This window comes from Crinia signifera, chromosome 4 (genome assembly GCF_055691185.1).
Source record: "Crinia signifera chromosome 4, ASM5569118v1, whole genome shotgun sequence".
Lineage (NCBI taxonomy): Eukaryota > Metazoa > Chordata > Amphibia > Anura > Myobatrachidae > Crinia > Crinia signifera.
The window spans coordinates 144,034,894-144,056,619 of record NC_139220.1 but is presented as its reverse complement, the minus strand read 5'-3'; the positions used below and the strand labels follow the sequence as shown (position 1 = coordinate 144,056,619).

Below are 21,726 nucleotides of genomic sequence, written 5' to 3'. Positions count from 1 at the left end.
TACTGGTTGCAATGCTGATGCGCTTCCTCACTGGATTAGTATCGCTGGAAAAAATTAGACTGTGCAGGCAGCACAATTCACTCTTCACCACCAGTGCCGTTCACCACCACCACCAGTGCCATTGTCCTGTGGTGTCCCACAGGGTTCTATACTATCTCCCATGATTTTTGCAGTATACATGCTTCCACTGGGTGACATAATCAGACGTCATGGCCTGGTCTACCCCTGCTATGCAGATGATACCCAACTGTACCTTTCCTTTGCTCCAGGCACTGATAACACAATAACAACCTTAAATGGCTGCCTAGCTGACAGGTCTTATGCTGGGGGGCACAGCACTAAAAAACTCTGATCATGTGCAGAATCTAGGTGTTGTCCTGGATAGTGGCCTGACACCAGTGCCAGATTAAGCCTTCGGGGGGCCCGGTGCACTTTAGACAGGGGGGGCCCCCTTGCACTTGTCATTACTGGCCGCAAACTGCATGGGGGAATATTACACTCTCAAAACACAGAGTAAAGGCAGTATAAACTTGGTCAATGGGTAACTGCAGGGATATATATATATATATATATATATATATATATACACATACATACATACATACCACATGGAAAGCCTGTGTTTGTCCCTCTGCACCATACTCTGTAGGATACCTCACAGTCCCAGTGCTGCCTCTGATTAAAATTCCTCCCATGACTAGGCTGCTGCTGTTCTCCATGGACCTGAGAAGTATGTAATGAGCTCCACCAATCAGAGCTCAGCACAAATGTCTCAGCCTCTGCCCTCTGGTGAAAAGTGTCATGGGACTTAGTCAACTCCCAGTAATGCACTGCACACTTGACTCCCGATGCTCAGCACCATTAATCATTGTCACATTGGCAGATAGGTGAAGCTGCAGCACTACCCCACTCGCATGCACAAAACCTTTAGCTAAAAAAAAAGATTTTTTAAAAATACATGCCAACCACAGGGGGCCCCTAGCTAGAGGGGGCCCAGGGGTACTGACCCCTTGTGCCCCCATTATAATTCTGCCCTGCCTGACACTTAAACATCAGGTGTCAGCCACAATCAAATCCTTATTCTTTCATTTGAGAAACATAGCCAGAATCAAGCACTTAAATCCCTCAGAAGACCTGCCTAAAGTCATACATGTATTTATATCATCACGACTAGACTACTGCAATGCTCTCTACCTGGGTCTTTCAGCAAAATCATTGTACCGCTTGCAGCTGGTACAAAATGCAGCCGCCAGACTATTAACTAACCAGCCCCGCTCCTGCCACATAACTCCCATTCTCTACTCTCTTCACTGGCTACCTGTAAAATGGCGAATCGTTTTCAAGATTGGATTACTCACTTTCAAGGCCCCACATGACCAGGGGCCAAGGTACCTGCAGCAGCTGCTGATTCCTTACTGTCCTACTCGATTACAACGATCCGTTGAAGGACTACTAACAGTACCCAGAATTTCCCTGAATTCATCTGGGGGTCGAGCTTTCAACTTTGATACTCCCACTTCTTGAACCTCTCTTCCTCGCACAGTGCGAGAAGCCCCCACTGTAGAATCCTTTAAAAATAGACTAAAGACGTACTTATTTACTCAAGCATTTCACTGACATCTACTGTTAAGCTTGTTATGTATTTTGAGCTGTGAAGACAATGGTAAAGCACTTTGAGTCCTATTGGGAGAAAAGTGCTATAAAATTATTATTATTATTATTATTATTATTAATATAGTCAAAATTGGCTATATCCAAAATTGTTTATAGTAGAAAATGCACAGTGTGTTTAGGCAATATCAGTGGTTGTGGTTCTGGCCTTTATGGAGTTGAAGCGAAATCATACACGGTGGTGCCTATAGAGGAAAGGAGGGGGTGTATTAATTACCCAGGCCAAGTCTGATTTTCCTGGCAGAAGCAACTCCTCTAAACCCAGCTCATGATGTTGTGTGCTGGGATGCAGTGTGACCAGAGAGGTGCTTAAAGTACTATTTTTTCTGTATTTTATACTAACGTTGCATGGCCACACCTCCCACAATTAGGTCATGCCACCGGAAAAGTACCCAGGCCCAAACAGGCTCTCCACTGCCCTGATCCCACAGAGGGCCTTCAGACCTGATCGCAGGGCACATTTTTTTAGCAAATGGACAATACCATGTGCACTGCAGGTGGGTCAAATGTAATATGTGCAGAGAGAGTTAGATTGTGTGAGGTGTGTTCAAACTGAAATCTAAATCGCAGCGTAAAAATAAAGCAGCCAGTATATGCCCTGCACAGAAACCAAATGACTCACCCAAATCTAATGCTCTCTGCACATGTTATCTTTGCCCCACCTGCAGTGCACGTTGTTTTAGAGAAAGATTTTAATTTTAAAATCCGTACTGCAGTGGCGTAAGTTCGCTCCAGTTGCCCGGAGGCATGATATATATATTGTGCCCCCACCTAATATATGTCTGTTCTGAAATATATATGTGTTCAATTTATATCTATATCGCTCTCTATATTTGTCTGTATCTATATATAGAGAGAGAGAGGAGAGAACACACATATTTCTCAGAACTCAGCCACAGAAGCAATATTGTTGTCTTTCAATTAACTGATTTAAACTTGCAGGGGAGGAGAGGTGCCCCCTTGGGAGCAGGAGCCCGGCGGCAGATGACTCCATTGCCTCCCAGAGTTCTGCCTCTGCCGTACTGGATAACCCCTAAATAGTTATGTTCTCACTACTGAAATAGTACAGCACTTTGTGTATTTTACTACCATTCATACACTGCTGGGTGGGTTTGCACTTAACATGTTATTTCTAAAATGAACAATAGTTCAGCTGCTGGCTAGGATGTGTACTTGGTGATTGGGGTAAATGGGAGTGTTTCATAGCATTTTGTAATTCATATTTCTTTCTCAGGGGGTGAGATTCTATGGAGCTGTGAGTACTTACGGTCAAATGTTGAACAGGGTTTCTAATCTCTTTCTAACTGTTGGTTATGAATCTGTAGATGAAAGGATATTAACCCTTTGAGTGCCAACATCTTTTTGAGAGATGCGCAAAAATATCTTCTAAAAATGCCATCTCTGTGAGAGATGCACAAAATATCGGCTAAAAATGCCAGCGTCACTTACATTTGTTATATGAATATAAATAAAAAATTGTATTTCTTATATAAGGTAAAAATTACAGGTAGGGATGCCAATCCCAGGGCATTTCAATGCTCTAATAAAAAAAACCACCCTGGCTGCCCCGCATATTTACTTACTTGTGCGGCCGGGAGGGTGGGCGGTGGATCTGGGCGGGTGGGCGTCTGATCAATGGAGCCGGGCAGGTAAATGGGCAGCCAGGCAGTGAAGCTGGAAGCTGGGCGGGCAGTGCCAGGACGGGGCTGTATGGCTGCGTGACCTGCGCAGCATGACCTCTGACCTTGCCACGCTGCATAGATTCGCACTGCAGGGGAGGTGCGGGAGAAGCCAGTCAGCGTCTGAGCACCCACTCAGCCGCTGTCCGGCATTAGACTGTGCTCAGTCTAATCCCAAGAACACGGATTTGGAGTTTTTAATCTCGAGATTGAAATCCCTGCATTTTAGGGGTCAAATCCCGGGATCTCGCCGATCCCGGTATTGGCCACCCTAATTACAGGTCATTCAGGTGAATAAAAATGTTTGCTTGACTATTTTCACACTATTTTGACAAATTCACTTGGCACTCAAAGGGTTAATAACTTTGTAGTTCTGTATACAGTTTGTACACCATGTTAGCTGTACCAAACACTCATGCATTCGGTGTTGCCTTGGAAATGCTTGTTTAGAAGCTTTTTTGTCAAACAAATCCATTTTTAAAGCAATAAAATCATACAGAACACGTATGCTTGGGGGATCCAATTAGATACAATGAAACTTTTTTATTTATTTATTTTTTATCTAATGTGCATTATTTGCAAGCTAAGAACCAAAATTGAAGAACTGTGAAGTTCCACATTTGAGACAGTTGATGGTGCAAGGCTTATTGCACCATAAACTGCAAAAGACTGGACAAATCTGTATAAATTACACACATGCTTATTTTATTTATCAGGGTATACATTCTTCTACACTGTTTCAGCACCGCATTTGGCTCCATTCTTTCTCCTAGGTTATCGGTTTGATTTCAACTTTTTTATCTGCATATGAAGCACTGCCTGTTGTACATGCATTGCACAGCTCGTAGGCAGTTGTGTTGGTATAAGAAGTAATTGTTTGGCCTTTTTAATACTGCAAATATAACCTTTACACTCTGGATTAAATGCATTTTAACAGTGCATAGTCTTCCTTTTTTTTAATAAGTGGGTCCCTTGACATGTATTTGAATTGCTGCCAAACAAAAGTACTAGATGCATGAAAATATTAAATATTGATATTAAAGATGCCTTGTCCTTGCTTAAACCTAGGTACTCCTTTACTAAAGTCATGCTATGATTTTTTTTATAGTAACCTTCGATCTTTTCTATCTAGGTCAAGTTTATAAAGATTCCTCAGTCTGATGAGTAGCTGTAACAGGAATGATTCTCAGGGTTTATTGATTTATTGTGTGCAGTTATTCTAGCATAAAAAGTTTGTTATTTATGCATATTGATAGCACAATCTGATTTGTATGTTCAAATGGTTTACTATAACTTGAAATGGGAAATAGTTTTAATTGGGACTTCTAGGTTATTTAAAGAATACAGGGGTTTGGTATAGTGTCCTGATTCCAACAGTCAGAATACCGACCGGCGAAAGATCAGTGAAGATCCCCGGTGGGTCGACACACCAATGGGGCCACCTGTGGCTGGGAGAGGATAGAGGGTGACAGACTGGTGATTTGGGTGTGTTAGGGGATAGAGAGTGGTATTTTGGTGTGTGTGTGTGTGTGTTAGGGGGCAGAAGTTGTTATGCCGGCGATGTGGGCAAGTACCGGAGCCACTGTCGGAAATTTTTGCAAGGCTACTTAAAATTCCCAATCTGCTCAGGACACCTGGGAAAGGGCATTATAGTGAAATTAGCATAAAGTCCCAGGCACAACTACAGGAAAAGATACAAGGATAACTTTGTAACTCCAAACCAGGCCCTGTGAAGAGCAGTCCTGCCCCTTATACAGAACCCCACCTCCATGAGGGCTGCTTCCAGAAAATTCCCAGTCTTGTTTTCCATTCCAATCCACACCTGAGGCAGCATATGCAGATAAATGTCTTATGACAAAGATAAACCTGAGGTGTACAGTATACAGTAGCAAACCGAGTGCATGCTTTAATATCTCAGCAGTCTTTAGGGGTCCAGGAAATACAATGAAGATGTTGCAATATAGATGCTTTAAGATTAAGCACCTGAGTTAAATTTCTTAGCGGTACAGTAGCTCTAGAATCCTGTGTGACTTAAGCTATCAACATTGATCGTTAGGGCTAAACTGCATTCCGGATGACTCAAATGCTGATAATTCTGCTTTACTCACAAAGAATAATAAGCCTAACAGGCACAATTGTTTCATATTTTACAAACTGGGACATAAGGCCTCTGAATGCAGACTGAGAGACTAAAGTGCGTCTGCACAGAAGTGTGAAAAACAAACAAGTCCGTTTTAACTGCCGCAGTCACATGATGGATTGCTGGTACATGGACTTGGGGTCACAAATAATTTAATTTGTAATCAAGAATGGTTTACATCATTGGGCATGTATGACCCTAAATCCATTATATTAGCTATAAAAGTTGTGACAATTGCAGTGCGCCTGAGGTGAAACTATAATCACAAATCTGGAAGTGTTAATTTTGTGTTTTATATTTATATTGCAAACATTTTTTGTAATTATCTAACATACGGATCCTGATTATTTGCGATTTATAGCTGTAGTCGGTTTTTTTTTTTTTTTTCGAATATTAACTATAAGCTATATAGCCATAAAAAAAGCTTACAAACCAAATTTAAAACCTAGTGGCAGTAACAAATATTATATGTGGCTCTGTGATATGGTCTAAATGGCTTTTAGGTATGGATGGTGTGCATACTGGGTTAAATACTGTATACTGCAAACAATTTCACTTGGGAACATTCTAGGCTGAGCTGCAGAGAAGATTTGGAAGACCGAGTATTACTGCATGTCTCCACAGCTGTCTCATAGCTCTTGAGGAGACAAACTGATATTCACGGTCATGCAATGTTGTTCCTTAATTTTTGCTGGCATATTTATTAAACACTGCTTTAGAATCTGATATTATGTTATATATTAATAGATTTATAGTAGCTGTAGTAGATTTTTTTTTACTTCGCTATAAGATATGTATTCATAAGAAAACTAAAAAGCATTGAAAAACTAAACATTATTTAGAAGGAACTATTTTCCCTGATAAGTATTATGTTCCGACAGCAATGAAAGCTTACAGATATGGTTTTTATTAAAGAAGAATCTGAATTGTTGAATTGTCCGCTAATTTTCGAATTTGCAGCCAATTCCGAAAGTTTAATGGCCGTATCCAACAAAACGCGACCGTTCGGACACTCGACAGTCAGAACATTGAATAACGACTGTCAGGTTACGGATTGGAATGGGTCGAAAACGGCCATGAATACGACTGTCTGGAACATCCCGACAGTCAGATTCAGGATTGAGCAACATCCATATTTGGGGATAAATTTCACTACTATGGTTATGAAAGTGATTGATTATATATAATTAGCAATGCACAAAAACAGTATAAAGCAATTAAACACTGTAAAAACCTAAAACTACTCTGATGAAGAAGCTTAATTATTAAGCCCAAGAATGTGATCAATCCACCGATAAACCTCTGGTTTCTGAAAATCTATTTAAAGATTTGAAATCTTTTAAAAGTGTGTAATGTATATAGTATTTGCTATGTTCCACATTTAAGGATCCCCAAAGCACTCATAACTGTCTAGGGGGACTGCATAAAAGCAAGATTATCAAGTTCCGAAAGTCCTAGTTTTTGAGCTTAGTCCTATTAGCTAATACCAGGTGGTGTTAACACATTGTAGCCAATGGGCTAGATTTTGTGCATGTCAGACTTGGGAAGTACAGTGATTGTGGAAACAATGACATTCAATTTTACAGAGTGCTAGGAAGGGTTCCGATAGGAGCACTGGTCCTTGCATGTAAATACAACATGATCTGTACATAATTTTTTATGTCATATGCAGTGATGATATTGGGGCTAATATGTGGTTCTTAATAAATAGGCCTAAAACATTTTCAGTATCGAAAACATTTTTGTAGCATTGTTACAGTAATTATATTTGTGGGACTTTCAAATTAAAATAATATACAGTAAGATGTTTAATCATTTATTGCATCAACTGCAGATGTCTGCTTTTCTAAAACATTTAATATTCATTGCCTGTGAAAGCATTGCTATAGTACGATCAATAAATATTCCCATCTAACCTTATGGATCAAACAATCATACTGCATGAATTTATAGTTAACAGAATCTTGCAATTGTCAGCTATATCAGGACTACAGGTTGATGATATTTAACAGATGGGTCTGGATCACCCACAAGGCAGTGGAGGTGTCTGCCTATGGCCTGGTAGGTATATTTTTCTGTTAAACCTAATTTTGATTCTAAAAATAAGTGAAGCAAAGGTGTGAAAGCATAGTTGATGCCTTGATGAGCATAACAAAGTCACCCGCCATTGCATGCACCATGACCGTGTCCAGGGGAGGACACTGCGGCTTTGACACTCTCTGAATGTCTGTGGGCCTGCAAGAGTGGGTCTTTTGGAGTATGATTGCACTTCTGGTCTGGTACCTAGCTCTGAGCTAGTGTCTTGCATAGGGCCCCAGGTTATAATAAATTGGCTCTGCAGGGAGATAATTAATGGCTTGTGTAGCTATCATTACAGGTCAAACTGCTTAGTCCTGCGAGGACAGATGTGATGGGCAAAGCTGTATAGGAAAAATTTTGATGACTCAAGGTGAAGTTGGTGGATTGGTAGAATCATTAGGCTGATATTACAGGGGGGTTCCAGAATTACAGACTAATTAAAATAATTAGGAAACTAATATGATAAATGCCCAATTAAGAGTTCTGAGTGACCTATAAAAAAAAATCTGATCACCAGTAAATTCAACGCTGATCTTCACCTCTGTGGTGCCATGGTGACCACTGTAGTGCACCTGATGGAGCACCTTTTTGGACCATCTCTATCTCGCCCAGCAGCATTGCAGGGCTATTTTTGGGCAAACCGATTGTATTCCATATGGAATAATGCAGATAGTATTCCATGTGTAATACAAGTAAAACATCCCCCGAAAATGGTGTGAGGGGCTTTACGGTGTAGGGTATATTAAGGTGTAATGGGCAGTATTGCATTGGTGACAGGTAATCTTTTCTTGTAAAGTCATGTCCATTGCAACAAGTACATGCCCATCGCAGCGAGACTACACCATCCATTTTTGGGCACACACGTTCCTTTGGCATGCACAGATCTTTTAAATTGTCTTAGTTGGGGGGTGGGCACATTTTTGCAGCGTTCACACTGGGAGCTAAATTGTCTATAAATGTCCCTGAGCAGATGCGGCTGAGTCCCAGATAACCGTACATATCCTGGAGTTCAAGCAACAAGGGAATAGCGATAGACCATTATAATCTGACCCTGTTGGCTTTCATCTAGTGTTTCAATAATATCTTCAAAGCCCATGCAGAGCATAAATGAATGAAGTATCAGAAAAGGGGATACTGTATGTCTTTGTTTCCTGCAAATACTAAATACTGTACATGTTTTCTTATGTATATGCTGCAGAGAGTGATTTGTGAAACAAGTAGAGCAACTAGTGTGTTTGCTTCTTTATATACAAAAGTCCTCATGGTGCAGGTCCTACAGCAATTGGTTGATCAAAGTTTGAGGTTTATTTAAGATCATAAATTCACTACCACAAATAGTGGAGCAAATATAAGAAAGTCCTCTGGAACAGCAGTGGACAAAATTGAAATCTGTAGTCATTGGTTAGGACTTCTTTATCTTTTTTTTTTCACCACGGATTTATTTTTATTTTGAAAAGCTGAAACGTATTATTATTCACCACCCTCCCCTAGGAGCAATAGATTCCCCATTGTCAATAGATTGCCCCTCACCCCCACCCAGTGACCATATCCCCACATCCATAGGTACCCAAGTATAAATCTTAATTGCCTCCAACACCCCCAGACTCGAGACAAGGTCTGCTGCTTAAGGCACCTCCCCGTGAGATCGAAGCAACTGTGTCAGTGACAGTCCAGCTGGCTGTGGTCCCATCCTTTGCATACATGCTGGGTAAGTGGTAATTGCTGAGAGTTTTTCTAACTCCAACTTTTATCTATTTTTAAAAAGAATCATTCCCCTTCCTTCTGTTTATATACTAAAAGCACCACCCTTTCTTTTTTTCATTACTTTGTAGTACTTACCTTTTTTCTTGTTAGAAAAATAAATATCAAAACTAGAAATTTGCTTGAATAAAAAATGTGCATAAAAAAATGTGTGAATCAGTAAGAGCTGAAATTATCAGACGTCAGCAGCTGACTTGCAATAAAAAGGCATAAGCTCTTTTCATTTTTTGAATTGGTAGGGTGTGGAAGAGCTAAAGGAAATAAAGAATAGTAAGATACAAAGTAAAGGAAGGTCATGGGATAATAAAGAAAAGCTGCAAAATTTAGTCAAATTAAAAATAATAAAGTTTTCTCCCTACTTAAGTTTTTACATTATTTCTTTGCAAAATGATGGGGCTTGTGTAATTATAATTTGGTTGAATGTGTTTAAGCTGTTCTTCGCTTGTCATCTAATAATGAAATACTTTGCGGATGGAGACTAATTTGCTGTAGTGATTTGTATGTTTTGCTGGGAATAGCATGTTGAGAATTCATTTTTCTAGCTCAGTCACCTAGAATATGTTTTTATTAGAAAGGAAAACCTTAATTCACAGAGGCCACCATTTAACATTATCCTTTTTTACAAACATAAATGCATACCTTTCAACATCTGGGTCTGTAATATTGTATGCTTCGTAAAATGTCATGGCCTTCGCAGGAGGGGCGTGACCTCACCAAACAAGGGCATGGCCTCGTGCCTAATATTTCGGAAAGGGGGATTGGAAAGTCTGCACAGGTTGGTGCTGTGGCACCCAAGGGCCCCAGATGAGACAATATTCACAATTGTATGTAGGTTCTCTATGGGGGTGCAGCCAAAGACAATAAATTTGCGCCAAAAAAAAGGAAGACAATCTTTCTCTTTCCCTTTTTTCCTCGGGCCTAATACCATGATCACAAGCTGCGCCCCTGTTTTCATTACTATGGGGGCATGTCTATCACGCTGTTAGCTTCCGGACTGCCCTGTCACTCTTTCGGTGAATAAATGCTGTGCGCATGCACACAGTGGCTATTCATCTCTGCTCAGGGCGGCAAATGAGAGGCTCTTCCAACTGCTCCCACCACCACCATGACAATCGGAACTGCTGGAAGGTATGAAAATGTTGTTAAAATATATAAAAGTGACCTCTTCCACCTTTGCTGTCTGCCAATGGTGGTGGACAGCAAAGGTGGGCAGGGTCAGAGTTATGACAGAGCACCCTAATATTGGTTATACAAATACATGGAATGCATGTGTGTGTGTGTGTGTGTGTGTGTGTGTATATATCCGGGGCAAACGCAGGATTTTCAGAAGGGGGTTTCCAGAGGGGCAGAGCAAAGCACGGAGATGGACACTTAGGTGACCCAGTATATGCCGGGTCAGTTAAAGTATTATAGATAGACCAAAAGTATATAAATAATAATAATAATTATATATATATATATATATATATATAAATATATATACATAACAGCAGAGTAGACCCCTGGGCATAGCAATGTATTGGGGCCCCTACCTATCCTCCAGCAGTAGGGGTGGGTGGTGCTATGAGCGGAAGCTTTGATTGCGTAGGGGGTATTATATCAACCGCTCAGCATGTAGGGCCTCGATCAGTAATTTTCACTAATTACCCCTTTACTGCACAGATGGTGGAAGAAGGGGGCATTGGGCTGAATAAAGGGGCCCTGATACATAACTTCCAGGGTGGAAGAGGATCTTTAATATGCAAGGAGGGGTGTATAGTGGAGTGGGCTTATTATTCATAATTTTCTGGTGGGAGGACAGCTTGCTTGACTGCAGATATCTCCAGTTCCCGGAAATAGATTTCTTAGCTTTTAATGGAATTAAAAACTAGAGAATCCCACCTACCAAATGGTATTATGGACTAGGGGATCAGAGTTCAGGAGGCAGAGCAATCTGCCAATGAGAATATAAAACTACATACCAGGTGTGTGGAGCTGGAGCAGTAACCAGCTGCTGGAAGGCTGATATCTCTGGTTCTGGGCACAGTAGAGACCAGCTTCTAGTGCCCATCAAAGGGGGAGAGTCCCAGCTTTTGGAATATACCCTCAGAAAACTCTAAGTCAGACAGAAACTGAAATATCTGACTGGGGAGAGCAATTAACAGGCTTGGATGGGGACCACTGCTTTGAAGTCCGATATCTCCGGTTTCCCAGGGCCGATTTTTTAAATTCTTGTACCCATGGAAAGAGGGGACCTTCAGCTTTCAAACTAGGGCCCCCAGATTCCTGGGGGGGTTTCTGGGTACTCAGAAACCCCCCTGCGTGCGCTACTGTATATGTATACATATACAGTACATAATATATATATATATATATATATATATATATATATATTAGGTCACAGACACTGGGTCACCTGATTTTCTTAACTCTTCCCCCCTTGGATCCATGCCCCTCTACTTCTCTTCTCCTTCCCCCATTGCTGCTCCATTCTGACACCAGCAAGTGAAAAACCAATGGCACCTGTGATTAATACATAATGGTATAAGACGTGCACCAAATCTAAAATTTAGAGGGGCAGCCCAGCTTTTGAACTCTTGTAATGTCAAGGTGTAAAAAAAAACCTACATAAAAGCTGCATACAGAACACCAAAGTGACAAAAAAACATACTTGATATGCTCTTTATGGAACCGTACCAAGTATAAGGGAAACTTTCTTACCTGAACCAATTTAGTAACCTATTTAAAGCTGCAATAAGTTTCCAGGTCCAAATTAGGAAACATCAGTTTTCTTTAACAAGAAGATAGAAATCATAGCATACCATTTCTAAACAAAAATGCTCTTTTAAGACAACAACCATTACATGTACAATTATTAAAGTTAAAGTGTGTGTAATCTCCAAAATCATGGGAGGCAGCCAGATCACTGATCTCCCATGACAGGAACCACACATCAAGCCAACATTTTTCATCTACACATGGGTAGGACTGAATCAGGGGCAACTTGCTGAAAGAGCAGGCAGTGGTGAATCATAGGGATGAAAGCAACAGCTCTCCATGATTCCTTACACATGCATTGCATGGGTGAGCAAATAATATCAGTCAACAAAGAGAACAGAAACACAAAGGCCATTGATAGCATGGGTTCTATATTTACTGGAAAAACAAGAGATACAAGGGCTCTGCCCAAGAGTTTACAAAATAAAGCATTCTATAACTATATGACAACCTATATTCTTACAGCTTATCTGTTTAATAAATGTCCCAAATGGTGGAACTGCTGTTACTTCTTTGTATTTCACATTTAAATATCCATTGCTTGTTAGTTTTCCCAATGCTGAAAAATATCAGGGGTAGGTGTTATGCTTAGTTAAGGTCCATACACACACAACAATGTGTCACATCCTTAACTATCATCGTTCATTTTCACCCTTGAAGTTTTTCTATTGAAAAAACAAATTATGTTAACGGCCATTGCCAAATTGACCTGCATGCATGGACGATGGCTATGGTTTTTAACGACCCACGGGTACGCGCATTGTTGGTACTATCCGTCATTCACAGCATAAACACTAGACGATGTTAAAAGATTCACCTCCTAAATGACCCTGAAGGAAGTCATTCTGGGTTGTTCAGGAGGTGATTTATAATGGGTCGTTCATCATCACTAAGAAGACCTTGTAGTGTGTGTATGGGCCTTTAGTGCTATTCCATTTGAACAAACACGTAGCAGTTGGATAAAGATGATAGAGACCATAATTACTGACATACCTGCATCAATTTATTTATTAAAATGTCCAAATGCTGATCTGATATCCTTATGAATTACTGTCATACATGAACAAGAACACACAAACATCTTGTGACAGAGGGGATGATTCATGTTGACTCGCAAAAGCAAACTCCTTTAATGGACATACAGTAACCACTGCAGGTGGGGCAGATGTAATGTGCAGAGAGAGTTACATTTGGGTGGGGTGTGTTTAAACTGAAATCTAAATTGGTGTGCAATAACAAAGCAGCCAATATTTACCTGCACAGAAACAAATCAACTCCCCCAAATCTAACTCTCTCAACAGCCCCACCTGCAGTGCACATGGTTGTGTCCTTTAAAGAAGGAGTTTGCTTTTGCAAACCAACCAGAATCACCCCAGTTTCCCATGCAAGACATTTTATCTTGCATTTAAAAAAATGATTTAATTATCAAGCAAAATTACCTTCTATACTAAATGTATTTTGCACTATTCTTACAGGATTGGGAATTTCCACATTTTATGGGTGATGTTGATGTCAATCTGCCTGGTTTATCCACTGCTCACATGCAGTTCAAGCTTCCACACTTTCAACGGATATTTAAAGAAGAGTACCATATACATATCACTGGTATGTTTTCATGTTGGGTATGGGATCATGATCGCAGACTGTGAATTATTTCTGTTTATCTGCAACGAATGCACATTGCAGGTGGCTATGAAGATTCCATGCTCAGTACTGTGTAGATGGGTTGGTGCATTTCAATTCCAGACTGGCCATGCTTCCCAATACAGTGGCACATTCTAACTTCATTTTAGTGAAAGTTTTGTTAATTGGTTTCGATGCTGCGTAGTACAGCAAAAAATAAAGTGTGCCAGATGATGGTGCTAACTAGTTTAGTTGGCAGAAAATACTAATGTCTTTAGCATAAAACCTCTCTGCAATTATAAGATAGATTTCCCTAGATAGCTTATTATATCATTATAGAATTCAGCTACTAAGCATGTAATTATGACATATCTGTGGCCCTTTTTATGAAAAAAATTGGACAGCACTGATCTGGTGAAAGAAAAAGCTATTGATTCTATATGCAATTTGTTAGAATGGGAATTATTCTTCCTTACTCAAAATGTAAGAGTTATTTTACTCAGTGGATCAATAAGGCATGCCTGTACTTTAGCATGACATCCCATTAATCTATAACTGTGATCAAATAGAGAGTGGTAAACAACCCGTCAATCATCTCTTAACTGTCGTGCTACAGGCTGGGTTTGACAATGCCAGTTAGGAGCATATTGGTTGGTTGTTTATCACTCTCCGTTGTATCACTTTTTGAAGCTTGATGCATCTGGCCCTTAACCCCTTGAGTGGTGGGTTTTGCTGGGGCAGGACAAACCTATCAGGGCAGGTTTGTCCTGCAGCAGCAAAACCCACCACAGATCATAGGGGCTCACCTCCGCTCCGGCGTTTGTACGCCAGAACTCCCTGCCGCTGCCCCAGCTATCAGTCACAGCAGTGACCACAGGCAGCAGGCTTGGGGATGTTCGCGGCGGCTCGGGAGGACTCGTGCGCCTGAACTCCTGAGCGCTTCCAAGTCCCCCCGAGCCTCCCGAACATCCCAGAGCCTCCTGCCTTCGTCACTGCTGTGAATGACAGCTAGCAGCTGGGGAAGCGGCAGGGCAGGCGCAGAGGTGATAGGGAGGTATGACAGAAGGGGGGGCCGACAGGGGGCTCTAGAGGTGGTGCACACCTGGACACCACTGGCACCAACCTATTGCATATTAGTGGTATCCCTGGAAATTTTCCGGGACAGCCCACTGCGGCAGCGCAGCTGAGCCCGGAAAATACCACCCAAGGGGTTAATGTTAAAAAAACACACAAAAAACAACAACACAGCAATAAAATGCTTTAAGAAATAAATCATTATACTGGGTACATCATAATGTAAAGTTCCCATCCAGTTTAACAAGCTACTATATGGGTTCATTGATGCATTTCTTCTGATTTATATTGTAGTATTTCTTCAAAACCAACATTCCTTTTCTTATTAAAAAGTTGTACTTTTGCCCCTTTATTATACTTCTGTTAATAGTGCATGGTACATGCTTCTTGCTCATAATAATCATTCATCTGACTCAACAAGTTGACGTGTTCTAATTTATGCTTTAAGCTCTGCTGCCTGATAACAATGCCCAATCAACAGTTACTGATGTGTGAGTGGTGCTGATCATTATTTTACTGAATAGTCAACTTTTGGATGCATGTTACCTTTTTTAACCCTTCGAGTGCCAACATCTCTGTGAGAGATGTTTAAAAAATACCAGTGTTTCTCAAATTTTTCATATAAATTCAAATAAAAAATGTTGTGTTAAAGATTATGGGCCAGATGCACTAAGCATCCCGCCCCCCCCCCCCCCTTGTACGGGCCAATCCCTCGCATGGCTGCGAATGGATGATTTGCATAATCATCTATTCGCAGCCGAGGAGAAATCATTCAAAGGTCGGCAACCATCGAATGATTTCTCCAGCACTCACAGATCAGAAACACCTTTATGGTGTCTCTGATCTGTGAGAGTCCTGTGCTGGAAGTAGGCAGGCAGCTGGCATCCAATGGGCTGTGCTCCCCCCCCCCCCCTGCCGCCCAATGCCCGGCCACACCGTTAGGTGCGAGCGGGATGGCGAACAAATTTTAACAAATTCACTTGGCACTCAAAGGGTTACTTCGGACACATCAGGTGCCAGAGGAAGTTAGATTATGGGATGGAGATTGATCCTAATCATAAAACTACATGTTTATCTACTGTATGTGACCTCACACTGTTTATATCTGGGGGGGGGGGGGGGGGTGTTATAACCATTATGCATTAGTACTGTACTTTCTCTGGGATTTGGAAATGACACCTTCTTTTACTTTCATATTGTTCTTGCATACAGGTAAATGGTTTAACTATGGAATTATCTTTCTTGTATTGATCCTTGATCTTAATATGTGGAAGAATCAAATCTTTTACCAGCCATCTGCTTATGGTCAGTATTTAGGCCCAGGGCAGAAGATCTATACAGTGGAAGATTCTGAGAGCTTACAGAATCTAAATCAGACTACGTTGTCATGGGAATGGAGGTCCAACAACACAGACCCATATACCAATAGAAGCTACGTTGATGGAGACATGTTCTTGCACAGCAGGTTTATTGGAGCAAGCCTGAATGTGAAATGCTTGGCATTCGTTCCAAGTCTTATGGCCTTTGTGTTATTTGGTTTCTTTATTTCATTCTTTGGCCGGTTTCAGAAAAGTGAGCAAGGTATGGAAAATAAAGATAAATCGTACAAACGCATCAACAGAAAGTCTCCTTCTGAGCACAGCAAGGAAATGGGAATGACCATAGAGAACCTTCAAGCTGTTGTAGAGGAACCCTTGTGTCTACATGATCCAACACTGACATCAATAAGGACAAAGGAAAATGAAATTGTGTGTTACACTCCTCCTACAACCGATTCAGAACATCTTGCACAGCCAGTTGCAGATATTGTTGCTTACGAGGATCCACTGAGTTAACAATATGACAAGCAACCATGGCAATAATGTATAATTTTGTGGTGTTAGATTTAACTTTTGTAATGTTCATGTGTATAATGGGGCTGATACAAAGTTGAATACAGGTCAGTCAGCAGAACATAACTTGCGCCATTTTGCAGTGCATATGCACTTCTGGCTATGCTAAGTCATGCGCAATTCGTTAACATTTCCAGTACTGCTTTAAGAGGCATTATGGGTTGTAATGGAGTCAGTGCCAGATTAAGTCTTCGGGGGGCCCGGGGCACTTTAGACTGGGGGTCCCCCTTGCACTTGTCATTACTGGCCTCAAACTGCATGGGAGAATATTGCATTGTCAAAACACAGAGTAAAGGCAGTATAAACTTGGTCAATGGGTAACTGCAGGGGGCACACACACGCACACACATGCACACACATGCACACATACACTCACACACACCATGAAAAGCCTGTGTTTGTCCGTCTGCACCTTACTCTGTAGGAGACCTCACAGTCCCAGTGCTGCCTCTGATTAAAAACAATCCCATGACTAGGCTGCTGCTGCTGTTCTCCATGGGCTTAGAAGCATGTAGTGAGCTCCACCAATCAGAGCTCAGCACAAACATCTAAGCCTCTGCCCTTTGGTGCAAAGGGTCATGCGACTTAGTCAACTCCCAGTAACGCACTGCACACTTGTGCAGTCAGTGTGCCTTGGCTCCCAATGCTCAGCACCATTAATCATTGTCACATTGGCAGATAGGTGAAGCTGCAGCACTACCCTACAATGCACAAAACCTTAAGCTAAAAAATAGGGGGGGGGCCAGGGGTACTGACCCCTTGTGCCCCCATTATAATCTGGCCCTGAATGGAGTGTTTGGGCATAGGCAAAGTGGAGAACGGGCATGTTGACAGAATTGTTGCATAATGTATGCATAAATGTTCATGTTTGCAGACTGATCTTTTGTGCTAATGCTTTGGCTGGGGCAAGTGCGACTGAGCCTGTATATGTACAGTAGCACAGCAAAACTAGAAAGAGGCGCTGTTGCAACTGAATTGTAGCATTTTAAAATGCAATCCACTCCACTCATTGCTACCTCAGTTGCACGGGACCTGGCATGCAGAAAGGGGCTGTTTGGCCTGACTGCGGCAATGATGTATAAGGATACATCTGTACTAGATACGTAAAACTCTGCATACAGGTGGATATCTTAATTTCATTCATGCAAATATGCTGACTTGCATTCAATGCTGCATCAACCCCAATGTTTACAAAATGTGCCCATAGGTTATAAATTTTACAGGTGCTCAAAAAATGTAAACCTGCACATTTTTGTTTGTTGCTTTACTGTATGTGCCTATATTTAACATTCCTTAGGAAGTAGGTATGCAGCCAACTTGTAAGACATTAGGGCTTATTGTAATAAAATGAGGCAAAATACAAAGATTTGCTATAACCCATATCAAGGAAGCTGACAATGTTTAAGCAGTCAGAAAAGAGAACTGTGATCTGATGGGGTTGTCATGAATGACAGCATATGATCTGCTTGTAGTTAGCTATTAAATAAGGTTTATAGATGTGCACATTTGTAAAAGATATGTATTCTGGAATTTGACTAGATGTGTGCCTTGATTGTAAAATATTTTTTTTATAAGCTATGGTTTGAGATATATTTTTTATATTTTATGTTGTGCATTTTCTCATGTTTTGCTTAATATTCTAACACTTTGGTGACTCATAACATAATGGATAACTGTTAGCTTCATTTAAAAGCAAAGAAAAAATGTAATTCACTTGTTGATATAAGTGAATGCATTTAGAAAAGTATTGGTGTACACTATATAATGTACATGTTTTATGCATGGCTGTAGGTAATGGAACTGTAGTTCTCAAGTGTTGTTATTTAAGAAACGGTGTACTTAACTCAGACATGTTTAGCACTATGGAAAGATTGCACCTCCTATGTTTGTGGATAATAGATATATCTAAGTGATCATTGTTACAAGTCAAAATGTAATGTTACAATAAGTTATGCTTAAATGTTCATTGTATTGTAGAACCTGAGTGCATTCATGGGTGGTAATGGAGGTTTCGTTAAAGGTGGTAAAGCCCATATTTTCTATATACAGTAGCAAGTTAAGACTAAGTTTAAGTTGCCTTTTCATCCATTAGGTACAATCTTACACAACGGTGGATGTGCCATAATACAGTTGTGCATTATAGAGGCATCTCTATTAGCTTACCATTTAAGGAAATAAAAATACATTTAAATTAATATTAAATAACAATGATGTACTTTTTAGCATATTGTGTTGGGGAGCCCTATAGTTGGATGTAAAATGAGCCTAGAATTCCTATGCACCTTTGTTGTGGTAAATGCATGATGAATTGTAAGAGTTCATTACTGTATCTGTTTGTTTTGGAGCTTTAAGAACACCTACGTGTCATTTTTGTTGTGTGTATAGCTGTGTCCTAAATCACATGACGGGGGTTATATAAATAGGTGCGAATTTTCAGAAGCACAATTTCTGCTGCAGATTTAAAATGGCAATGACCCTGTGACTTGTTTAAGTAATGCGGTCACATTTGCCATGGATATCAGTATAAAGACTGCTAAGTGAGCTGTAGCACGAACAACTGGGTGGTAGTTTTCACTAAGAGCTTGGCTGCAGCTTTCCTGCCTTATCCAGACTGCTCACTACATCGGTAGCATGGCGGCGGGTCCCAGTTTTACTGCTAGTAGCCAGAATAATAAATAAAAGGCACTGCTTATTCACATATTGGGTGGGATGCTGGCCAAACTTAGACATTTTTTAAAGGATCAATCACTTACAAGGCAAAACCATTCTTTGTACTGTAAGTGATCACCCTTTTAAAAAAAAAAACAGTTTGGTCGGCAAACCGCAGGGCCTTCGAATTCAGGCAGCATTACTCCCCACCCAATTTGTCTCATTAACCAGTACAAAGTTTTAAGGCTGGACTACTGTATACTTGAGGCTAATTTAATTTTCCGAAGAAACTACCTTTAATATACAGTATTTACCTGTCTTTGTATACTTGTTTATGATCTATTGTTGGCTGCAGTATTATTAACATTGAATGTTATTACCATCACAATATTTAGTTTAGTATTGCAGTCATATGCATACTGTATGCTGTTTGGATTTAAAATTACTTAACGGTTTCAGACTGCAATGGCGGGGTTGAACCCGGGATCGGCACATTCACACTCAGCAGCTAATTCACATTAAGCCATTACACAGAGGGTGACCCAGATTTAATACTGCTTATAACTTTGGTTGAATTGTTAGGTTGCTCAACCTAGGATATAAGTTTTGATGCTTTCACACCACACTTTGTAAGTCATCAGGATGCGGTGTGAAAGGGGTATTACTCTTTCAAGCAATGCAGTTACCTGTTCAGTTAATTGCTATAGTCAGTGTAATCCTTTAATAGTGGTATTTGCAAAAAAAATGTATGTACTGTATAAGGTGTGCCCAAATGAAAAATAGACATTTGCTGTAGTGGCATTGTATCTATTCGCTGTGGGTTAATGTGTTTGCCAAAAGATGGTGCGGCAAACATGCAAAACAACTTTCTAGGAATAAAGAAACTGAGGCAAAGTAATTCACTAGTGCCACTGGGGAAAATGCCACGCAAACTATTGACAAACGCATCAACCCACTGTGGTTAGATACAGCGCTGCTATAGCAAAAGTCTCCTTTTCATTTGGGCACACCTTTATATATTGATCTGTGAAAATTATCTAATGTTTAGATGAAACCTATTTTTCTTTTTAGGTTTCTTTTGCTGATATATGGTTTTAAAGTTATTGTGTAATAAATTTGGTTTTATTTTAATCCAGTTCCATACAATACAGTTGCATTTATTCACCAGTACATTCTCACTGCTTTTTCCCCGTGTTATGGTAAGTCTATTAAAGAAGACCATCAGTCAAAGCATAAATTGTATGGGAATTCAGCTTATCGAGATAAAAATACCTGCTACATACAGTACATGAGCGACTTACGTTTCCAAACTACACCCTTTAGAAATCTCTGTCTACATTGCCATTCATATCGTTGAAAGAGTGAGTGTTGATGTCCTGATTGGAGGGACATGGAATATTGAAAGATTAGGTGACCATTGCACACTGTATGAAGGGATATGTCAGATTATACATTTCATATTAACAAGGCAGATCCACCCTGCACTTATTTATTTTATGTTTTCTAATAACGCATAAGCATCACAATGCAACAGCACAATTGGTAAAAACATCACACAAAACATGTAGAAGTGATAGTGACATTACCCACGAAAGCCATGAAATAATTTACATACCACTATATTTACGTTTTCTGTTGAGCACGTTGAAAAAACAAATATCTAAAGCAAAAACATAATGCCGGTCACCAATGGCCTGAATTGTTTTTTAGAAGCTGAAGTTAACATAACATATATGTACTAAATGTTTAATTTTAGCAAAAAATAGCTAAATATGTTTTACAGCTATATAAATATCCATATAACAGTACAGTAATCTTCCCTATATTCATTATATACTTTACAGTCTTTTGTGTCTTTGGGCCAGATGCACTAAGCTTGAAAAGTGATAAAAGGGAAAGTGATAAACAGCAAACCAATCAGTTCCTGCCTGACATTTTTCAAACACAGTCTGTGACATGGCAGGTAGGAGCTGATTGGCTGGCTGTTTATCACTCTCCATTTTATCACTTTTCAAGCTTCGTACAACTGGCCTTACATCATGTAGACAGACACATTTCACATCTTACCCCAAAACCAATGCTGAACTAAAATAGTACCGTTCTAATACAGTAATATTAAAATAAATGTAATAGACTTGTTTTAATATTACTATTTTGATAGATGTTTTGTTTTTCTACTATCGCAATTCTTCAACTTGTATGTGGCAAAATATTCTACAGGTTTGTGGAAAATTAAGACTAAAAGCCCAATGCAGACCTGCTTGCTGGGCTGCGAGTTTTCTCAATTACATCTCTCCTAACTGGTGAAGATAATGTCTGTCATACCAGTGCCACTTGTTTCCTATAGTAGCAGAATCCTATACATTTTTATTTCTTTAATGCAAACAGATTTGCAATCTTC

General features: G+C 40.2%; 1 protein-coding gene across 1 annotated transcript in view; it reads left to right on the top strand.

Moving 5' to 3' along the window:
- Positions 1-21,128, top strand: part of TMEM117 (transmembrane protein 117) — a 336,233-nt gene extending 315,105 nt beyond the window's left edge. Inside the window, exons 7-8 of the mRNA XM_083182660.1 lie at positions 13,563-13,692; positions 15,997-21,128. Coding sequence (XP_083038786.1) covers positions 13,563-13,692; positions 15,997-16,619 — 753 coding nt within the window. The 3' untranslated portion in view covers positions 16,620-21,128. The remainder of the gene's footprint in view (positions 1-13,562; positions 13,693-15,996) is intronic.
- Positions 21,129-21,726: the final 598 nt, after the last annotated feature.